This window comes from Ptiloglossa arizonensis, chromosome 6, assembly GCF_051014685.1.
Source record: "Ptiloglossa arizonensis isolate GNS036 chromosome 6, iyPtiAriz1_principal, whole genome shotgun sequence".
Taxonomy (NCBI): Eukaryota; Metazoa; Arthropoda; class Insecta; order Hymenoptera; family Colletidae; genus Ptiloglossa; species Ptiloglossa arizonensis.
This window is the reverse complement of record NC_135053.1, coordinates 26,508,615-26,518,574: the sequence shown is the minus strand read 5'-3', so window position 1 is coordinate 26,518,574 and position 9,960 is coordinate 26,508,615. Positions and strand designations below refer to the sequence as shown.

Sequence of the window (9,960 nt, the reverse complement as noted above, 5' to 3'; positions counted from 1 at the left end):
GGTTACACCTTGCAATTAAATATATTTATTCCCCTTCATCGTGAAGAAAATGTTAAAATGACGGTGCCGTAAATCGCACGGTGTCCGAATTTTAACTTTTACTCAATGTATCTTGCTCGAAGTTTTTAAACGGTGCTGATTGAGCACCTTAACGAGATATGCGGCAAAGGGATAGAAGTCAAATGGTCCGGTTTTGTAATCAGCTCGACGTTTGCTCGAACGTCGTGACCCAATTTGAAAGGAACAAATTGTCGTGTAGCTGATTCTTGCTGATTCTTATCGATTAGAAAGATTTTTCCTTTCTTTTTACTGTGTGCATCGACAAATAAACGTCGTTCGCACGTTGCGTTATTATCATTGTTTCAAAAAGTATGACCGTCGAGCAACGTTTGCAATGCGATGAAAACTCGTACGCAGATAGGTAAGTATCCACTGTTCGCGTAATTGTCAACCGTACGGACGATCTTTTGTAAAGATTTACATTGTTTAGATTATATGAATCAGCGAAAAATTTTAAAAATTAAATACCGGTTGAAAGTATCGAAGGAAACGAATAATTTTACAATCGTTCAAGATAAAGAATTAAGATGATAAAATAAACGTTGTAATGACATCACACGAATATCATCGAACCTCTTTCTTGTTGTTAACGCGCGTGTATGTGTTTTCAGATCATCCGGACAACGAAAGTAATGTGGAGGACAATCAGGAGGTAAATATTAAGCAGTCACTTATCTATACCGAGGGATTATTTATTAACGGCAAAAATATTACTTATCCGTTGTTATCAACGATTCGTTGATAACGATTCGGTATGAATTACGCATTGATAGAAGTATAATCGTAAATAAATTATCGTATAAATTGCGCCCTCTTCCCTCTTTATCAAAGAATTCTTTTAATTATAATATAATTCGATAATTGGAAAATCCCATATATCTATTAATTCTCCAAATTAACAGTAAATCCGTAATATATAAAATCGATACTTGATTTTACAAGGAAAAAAAGAATGTATTGTTTTTAATTAACCGAATTATTATGTTCGATTTACGCTTGTGTCCCGATTGATTATTGTCGTTCCGCTTTCGAGAAAAGATAATTGGTCTTACGTAAGATGGAAAAAATGTAAATACAAATTCAGGAACGTATATCGGTAATCAACGGAACTGCGTGCATGCTTTCGTGTTTCGTTTTACCGATACATGGTCAAAATTGACTTACCCAATAAAATTGATAGGTGTGCGATTAAGAATAATTTGTACATAAATTACGCACAGTAGGTTAAACGTAAAACTTGTACTTTCACCGAGTTAACTGAACTCTATATAGTATAACACGACGAAGGATTCCTACGGATAAAAATTGTTCTTCAACGATGAGAAAAAAAATTGATCATTATTTATAGACAGTTTATTTGAAAAGATGTCTGCTTCGTCTATGGGTCGAAATGACTGAAGTTATTTCAATTTGAATTGAATTGAACATTTGATTCTTTTACGTACATATTTTATAATTTCATAATTGGATCGTATGTTCATGGATATTACAGAATGCATGGCTGTTGTTTATATTAATACCCATAACAATAACTATACTGTAACTGTAAAATAAAGAGTTTTTATTTTCGAGAAAATCAATTTTGAACATGTACGAAGCGTGGGCGTTTCTGATTAACAAAAAGCTCTCATTTCTATTGAGCGCATTCTTTAAGGCCGCGCCACAAAATTTAAAACACTTGAGTGCATTGTTGATCAACGATAAGAAATTGAAAGATATTGGTAAATAAACTTGTATAGTATCACTCGTGATTCGTGACTCGCGCCTCTGTATAATGAGCCAATTTCACAATATAATGTCGTGGCTCCTTGACCAGAAATCGAGATAAGATTTCACTTCTCTCTTTTGTATTAAAACCGTTTACTAGAGTAACTAGATAGGCTTTAACTTTTACTAACTGAATCACTTATCATCGGTTATTGAAACGTAGTAATCCCTGCGATTAACTGTAATTTACTATCGCAGATTAAGTTTACAATTTGTCTTTTTTAATAAAAACGAGTTAGGTAATGCACTTTGTTACAAACTAAACATTGAACTTTTTCCTTCCTAACTATTTTAATCCACTTCTACAATATTATCTTTATACGGTTTTTAAAGCGTCTATCTAATGTTACAAGAAAAATAATATTGTAGTCTTCGATGCAGTGATAATCCCACCAAGTAGATGTCCACCTAGGTACTTACAAATTTCTGATGACATATACTACTATGTAACTTATCGTGTGAGACTTTAGGAAATATTGCACTATACGATACGTACTATATTACCAGATCGCATTCCATAATTATGTGATAACACAGCTGTTCAATCCGATTAATCGTTTATTGCAGGAAACCGCGCAAGGTTGTGAGGAAGTTTTAGAGATAGAGAAAATTTCAATGTTTTGCGTCATAATAACGCAGAAACGTGACTTTGCATTTTAACAATTTCACAGAACTGATATATAATCGTTATTTCATTACAAATGTTACTCGTTCGTAGTCCATTCTGCTTATTTTACAGAAAATAAAGCACAAGCTATTCACCTAAGTTCGAAAGAGTCGATACAAGGAGTTTATTTAAGGAATGTAATCTTATAAAAGTGATGTAACATTGAACTGTAGAATAGAATACAATATCTTATAGAACGATTTGTAACATTTACTGTAGCAATGGTATGTTCGACTGGTACATCAATTTTGAGTCGCTTCCTGTATATACTCAATAATTTCTTGCCAAAGAATGTCCAATATATGAACACTTAGTGGACAAATATTGTTCGTCTCTATAGATCCACGAAACGTGCCGGTAAGCGAAGCTGTTCCTCCCAGACATGTGATGTGCAAGATATGTGAGCACACACGCGTTTCCAATATTTGTAGCAGTGGTACGACGTTATATTTTTTCCATGCGTTTCAAGATCATTATTATTTGTCTTTAAAGTCAAACATAACATTCAGGGCATAAGATGATCAATGCGAACCCTATTAAATAGTAGTAGTTCAATCGTGTTTCTAGAGGGAACGGGTACTTTCACATCGTTCCAAATACGAATGATGCACGGTTTACGTAGCCAATCTTCATCAGTGGCATCGTCGCGGTCTTAATCGCAGTGCTTACATATCCGTAGGTACGCGACGACGATGTCAACAGTGCGGTTTTGTCTACCGACCGAGACAATCATTATTCGTGTTACTCGGAAATCTTGATCTCGATATCTCGGTTAATCTGCGAACCCATGCCCAGCGATCCACGCTCTCGGTATTTCCGCGCATTTCCTGTACGAAAGGAGTGTTTTTGGTGATAGTACATCGTTCGTGAATGCTTTAGTGATATACGACGCATTTTAGCAGCATGCTTCTTTTGCGTAAATCTTCCGTCGATATTTAATTTGGATTTCATCGTGATTCGTGTGATGTAAAAAAAAAAAACGAGCACAATGGTCACGAAAGATGTGAACGCGAAAGAGGTAGGGATCCTGACAGAATTTTCCTTATTCTATTTCGGCAAGGTACCAGTGATTGTGGGATATTCAAATGAAATGAAATCTACAATGGAACCGATTGCAGATCGATCGAAATTCGATTCTAGGTTGAATTAGAAAGTTGCTCGTTTTCAGCGTTTTGTACACCTTGCTCGAGCTACGCTTCGCTTGCGTGACATGAAAGGAATGTTTACCGACAATAACTGATAACGACTTTTGCATCATTTGCATTTAACATTTGCCAACTCGTGTATTCGAATTATCATTTACTTCCACCATAAGCCTATCTTTATCAACGGTTAAACGTTGTACAAGGTGTCTTATACAAAGTAATATAGATTTTTTAGAAACTGTTACAAATAACGACAAACTTCTTTTTCATGTTTCTAGCATTAATCGCATCTAACATGTTTTGATCTAAAGATCATTTTATTAAAAAATTAAATTGGTGTAAGTAGATGCAGTCGTGAACGTTTACAAATCCTCCAAGAAGTGTTGAAATTATTGCACGTACAAACAGTTTTACGTACATAATTTAGAAAGGCGTGGCAAAGTATTGGACAAGCTAAAGTGATCGCCTAAGATGGTACAGAGGCGTAAAACTAAACAGACAAGAAAAAGGATATACAGATTTACAAGTTGACAAAGCATAAATCAAATATTTCAATATCCGATATCTTAATTTTTCAATAAACTAACACTCCAATAGTTCAACAAAACAATACTCAAATGTGCCAATGCCCTAGTACACAAGTATCCTAATTTTCCAACACACGAATACCATCATACCCTCAGTATATATACAAATATCCTATCAACGAATAAAAGACGTACTCTACAAGTTCGAAAAGTTTACGATTAATTATTATAGCAATTTATTTTATTTTAATCGTTATCTTGTAAATATAGCTACAGCAAAAAGAAAATTTAATCGATCGAATTTTGTTGGCTCTAGGCGCGTTGAACAGACATTTTGATTTTTATCAATCTTTGATTCGATTTGCAGAAAAAATATCGTGCAGCGGCTAGATGCACACAATGAAAATACAAAGCTAAAAACTAAAACCGTTAACTCATTTTTACGAGTAACTTAATGTCGTCGTGGGTTAAAAATATCGTCAACTTATCGCTTTCAACTACGCTTGTTGCAAGTATTCCAACTAACCCAGAGCTAACCCAGACCAATAATTTTGTTCAATCGAATATATTATGTAACATAGTATTTAACAGGACAACATTCGATATTATTACAGTTTCAAGTTAATTAAACAATGACAACGGAAACGTGCATTACCGTTGAACGCAATGATTAAATTTTAGTAGACTTTAGCAGACGACAAAAAAAGAACAGATCGATATTTTATGCGGCAATATATTTATTTTCGTACTTTTTAAATATTGGCCGATTCTTTTAAAGAATAAACTCGTTCAATATTCTGGAGTACTCTTGATATAAAAAGCTAGCAATTTGAAGTACGACTTTAAAGATTGGCCTTCGACTCGAATAGCGTTGTTAGCGTAAATAATTGTGCGAATTCTATAGCCTTCGTATTTCACAAAGGAAAACACGAGTTCCCTTAATCAACGGTAACAATAACAAATGTTAATAAGGTCAACGCGATAATATTACCGACATATTGCATTTTTTTCGCGGCAACTTCGTTACTTGAATCGCACCGCGCATGTGATTTGACTAACACAATCACTTTCGTTTTCTTGTTAAACTTTGTAGAAGCTGAAGTATCCCAAGTCGATATTCTTCATCATCAGCAATGAATTCTGCGAGAGATTCTCTTTCTATGGAATGAGAAGTAAGTAAAGATTAAATATTTATCTACAAATGTAAGCTTTTTGGTATTTTTGCTTGAGTTTTGTTTAACATGTATATAGCATGACGAGTAAACCAATTTATTTATTTAGCTGTTCTGACGTTCTACCTACGAAATCAATTGATGTACAGCGATGACACGTCCACCGTGATATATCATACTTTCATGATGCTCGCTTACTTCTTCCCCCTTTTTGGAGCGATGCTGGCGGACTCGTTGCTCGGAAAATTTCGCACGATCTTGTACTTGAGTATCGTTTACGCGGTCGGACAAATTCTCTTATCTTTAACCGCGGCTCCTCCCATAGGGCTCCCGCCAAGGTAAATTGAATTGCTCCTTATTCTCAATCTTTACTACTTTTCAATCCAATTCAAAAGGAATCGAGACTTTTCAAATTGTTTTACATATTTTTGAACACTCTCTATGAAATATGATGTAGTTTAGGAACAAACGACCGTTCCTCTATACAGTTGACAAATTGAACTCGTAGCAAAATGCGCGCGATTAGAATACATAAAAATGAAGTTGATTAGTGTTTAATCGCATCTGTTAAACATTTCATTTTACAGAGAATTTTCATTAGTTGGTCTACTCCTTATAGCCCTTGGCACAGGTGGTATAAAGCCCTGTGTGGCTGCGTTCGGCGGTGACCAATTCGTCTTACCTCAACAGGAACGATACTTGTCCACATTCTTCTCGTTCTTTTACTTTTCCATCAACTTTGGCTCCTTGATCTCGAGCTTCCTCACACCGATGCTTCGCAGCAATGTCACGTGCTTCGGCTACACCTCCTGTTATTCTTTGGCATTTTTCGTGCCTGCCGTTCTCATGATCCTCTCCATCGGTGAGTTTCAAACGAATACTTTAAATCACCTAAAACTTACTCTTATCCATAAAAAAATGTCCTTTTTTTAAATTTTAATATTCTACTCTAGGGTCGAATAATGATTGGTTAACGAATCGGTGATGGTCATCTTCGAGATAAAATAGACAACGAAAGCATAGTGTTTAATAAACACAGGAGTAAATTACTTTCATGTTGTAAAAACAGTTCTCAAATAATATAAGAAAACGGAAAAATAGTTTCTTATTACGAATATTTATCTTTTCCTTCAATTTTCTGTACAAATGCAGACGATATTCCTGATTGTATATGGTCATTGAATATAAACGACCCGATAAAGAACAGTTATTGATCGTAATCGCTTGATTATTCGTACAATTTAAATAGTACAGATTTCACGAAACATCTTAATATTCCTATAGAATCGTTCGAGAAAACACATGCTTTGTGACATGTGAACTTATTCTTATCTGTACACCTTCTTTTTATTGCGCATCTTTAAATCTCAAATATTAATTTCCTCTTTCTTTTCTTCTGTCTAGTGATATTCGTAATTGGAAGGCCTTTGTACAAAGTAATGAAACCAACAGGCAACATCGTGCTGATCGTTTCCAAGTGTATTTCTGTAAGACTTTAGAGAAATATTATAGTTGTTTCTTCGCGCAATTGCTTTCAACGGACAATGTTTTTCTATGTAAATTGTATTATCGATAAATTTCCGTAATTTCCGTATTTAATGTCGCAGCATGCCATTTACAAAAAAGCAACATCGAAAGATGAGAAACGAGAACACTGGCTCGATCATGCAGACGACGCATACGATAAACCGCTGATAGACGACATCAAAGCAGCCTTACAGGTCATGAAACTATTCATCCCTATACCAATCTTCTGGGCGTTATTCGATCAGCAGGGCTCCCGATGGGCGATTCAGGCAGCCAGAATGGACGGAGTGATCGGAAATTTTTTGATCCAACCGGATCAAATGCAGGTGTTGAATCCACTTCTGGTGCTCATCTTCATTCCACTATTCGAGACCTGTATTTATCCGCTTCTAGCGAAGATTGGTCTTCGGACTCCGCTCAGAAAGTTGACTATAGGTGGCTTGTTAGCCGCTTTATCCTTTGTTATATCGGCGCTCGTTGAACTTCAACTCGAGGTACGTGATTGAATTATACTGCCGTGCGACAATGCATAGTCGTGATATCGCATCAATTTATATAATACAATATAAGACCAACATAAAATATAGTCTTTCGATAAAACTATGGAATCGAAATATCGATCTATTATGATCAGATCGTTTAACTTTTCTTGCGCGAACTTCTGACATAACAGCACCGAAAAGAAAACAATTAAGTTTCAAAATATTGAAAGCGAAACGACTAATGTATGAAACCGCATTCGAGAGAACCTCCTTTTTTTCAGCCAACGTACGCGATTGTGCCATCCGAGGGTCTCGCTCAGTTACGAGTCTTCAATACTTTAAATTGCCCTATAAATATGACTGTAGGCAATGATGAATTTGTTCTGAAAGAGATGACCATGTGGGTAGATAATTATATCGAAACAAAGGACACGAAGAATTTGATTTATACGGTAAATTCTACGGAATGCAATCGCAACGGCAACGGTATGTTTATTATTTAAATTGGATCCTTCGAAATTATATGCATATATCTTTAACAATCGTTTATCATTTCTTTTTCACAAAGTATCAGTTATATCGATTTGAAATCTAACCGATCGCATTTCTAGGATATATCACTTTGACGGAAACCCATGCAACCTCTTTCGTCATCACACCTAATGACTTTTATCAATATATCGACTCGGTACAGAAATCGAAATCGGGTGATCCCTTAGTGCGTGGTCTCATTTCTGTAGACCCGTCGAAGTCGGAATACGTTACATTGATGCTCGTTAAAGACGGCAACACTGTCGTTAGTTTAGATATAAGTGCCAGCACACATGAAACTCCTTTGAAACAAATTAAAGCCGACAACTATGATATTTATATCAACCAGACCAAAGTGAAAAGTGACGTACCTTTCAAACTAGGCGGAGTTTACACAATAGTCGGTTCTTCCAAATCAGTTAATGTTGTTACCGTGACTGATCCAAACTCAATGCACATATTGTGGCTAATACCGCAATACGTTTTCCTTACAATGGGAGAAGTTATGTTCTCTGTGAACGGTTTAGAATTTGCGTTCACACAAGCACCCACCAGGATGAAGTCTTTGTTACAAGCTAGTTGGCAGCTAACAGTGGCTTTTGGTAATCTCATTGTGGTCATTATTGCAGAAGGATCATGGTTTCACAGACAGGCAAGTACATATAATTAAGAATACTTTTTCAAGTGCTGAATGGTGTCTGCAGACAGAGCAAAATAATAATTCTGTCCATTTAAAACCTTTTTACTATTCCTGAAAATACTAACAAAATATATATTAAAATAATATGGCATCAATAGGAATATAATTTGATAGTAACAGTTACTTTGTGGATGGCAATATGGAAATTTCAACTCACCTTTTTTCATTTTTAATGTAACAGTATAATGTTTTACCACCTCTGTGACAGTGACTATTCAAATCATTTCAAACTATTATAAATATTATATTATAATTGTATTTCTTGTTTCCGATATTCAGGTTTACGAGTTCTTCCTATTTGTTGGGCTAATGTTCATTGATACAATAATATTTTCCATAATGGCAAAATTCTACAAATATGTAGAGGTACCCCAAGATGAAAGTAACACAGAGGAAATTCATATGGATACGAAAAATGGAACAGTTAATGAATCTTACAAGGACGATGAGAAATGAACTATTAATTATTGTAAATATAAAATTATAGAATCTGCAAGCAGTTTTACATTTATTTCATATGACCACAGTGTGTCAAGGTAAATAAAATGCAAAGAATTTATTATGTACTTTGAACATGCTTCGAATTTTCTTTTGTGTCTCTCACTTTGGAAAACATTGCTTTAAATGATCATTGATTTCTATTAATCGAAATGATAGTAAGATTTATTCATAACTGTTGCGAACCATTTATATTTTCAGTGTTAAATTTTACCCTGTTCGAAGGGTAACAAATGTTTTTAAGAAAAAACAAAGAACAAATGAAGAAAAAATAAAATCATTTATTTTTGACCTTGAAATACAAACTATAAAACTATTATTAATAGCTGTTTTACCATATAAATTTGATTCAAGTATAGTACCCTACTTTGAAGAGCAAGTAGAAAATAACAAATAAAAACTAAAGATGAAAATGTTTTAATTGCATTGACAGCGGGCGTTTGAAGTTCTCTTCATCTATGGTAAAAGTAACAAGACTTTAACAGCTGCCTATAATTAGATGTGTATATGTATATATGTGTGTGTATTTATGTAAATGTATTTATGTATAATATATATATATATATATATATACATATATATATAAGTGATCAAATTTTGTAATAATAAAAGAATACACATTCAATATAATTGAAAGACCTAGTAAATACTCTGCTTTATATTTATGTCATACTTAATTGATAAGATAAATCAAATTTGTAAATAATAGTATACATATAAATGTAGTCTTTGGTACATCATGGACATGGAATATTATTTCAATAAAAATGTATTTTAACATTCTCTGATATAGAACTTTTTTCATTTTATTCTTTTATAAAGCACATATAAACAAAAATATACTGCTACTTATTCTTGTAGAGTATTGGATCGATATTTCGGTT

General features: G+C 34.2%; 1 protein-coding gene and 1 long non-coding RNA gene across 3 annotated transcripts; one reads left to right on the top strand and one right to left on the bottom strand.

The window, feature by feature from the left end:
• Positions 1-889: 889 nt before the first annotated feature.
• On the bottom strand, positions 890-9,584 carry LOC143148106 (uncharacterized). The gene is made up of 4 exons (XR_012992403.1): positions 8,736-9,584; positions 8,250-8,638; positions 5,469-8,180; positions 890-5,324 (listed from the first exon to the last, which is right to left on the bottom strand). It is a non-coding gene; the product is annotated as an uncharacterized LOC143148106 (long non-coding RNA).
• LOC143148105 (peptide transporter family 1) lies at positions 3,142-9,592 on the top strand. Of its 2 annotated transcripts, XR_012992402.1 has the most exons (10): positions 3,142-3,512; positions 5,260-5,338; positions 5,448-5,676; positions 5,926-6,200; positions 6,743-6,825; positions 6,946-7,359; positions 7,629-7,833; positions 7,959-8,530; positions 8,858-9,114; positions 9,278-9,592. XR_012992402.1 is itself a non-coding variant. In XM_076314033.1 (9 exons), exons 1-9 carry the CDS (start codon positions 3,483-3,485, stop codon positions 9,032-9,034), a joined length of 2,064 nt encoding a protein of 687 aa, XP_076170148.1. In that variant the 5' UTR covers positions 3,142-3,482; the 3' UTR covers positions 9,035-9,197. The 2 variants fall into 2 exon arrangements, 1 of the variants encoding a protein (XP_076170148.1); XM_076314033.1 differs by lacking the exon at positions 9,278-9,592 and having other exon boundaries at positions 8,858-9,197.
• The last annotated feature ends 368 nt before the right edge of the window (positions 9,593-9,960 follow it).

Bases quoted from the DNA above. Each gene is read 5' to 3' on its own strand.
- LOC143148105 (XM_076314033.1), top strand. From the start codon at position 3,483: ATGGTCACGAAAGATGTGAACGCGAAAGAG. The intron at 5,677-5,925 runs GTAAATTGAATT...TTCATTTTACAG, and splicing joins CCCATAGGGCTCCCGCCAAG to AGAATTTTCATTAGTTGGTC. The intron at 6,201-6,742 runs GTGAGTTTCAAA...TCTTCTGTCTAG, and splicing joins TCTCATGATCCTCTCCATCG to TGATATTCGTAATTGGAAGG.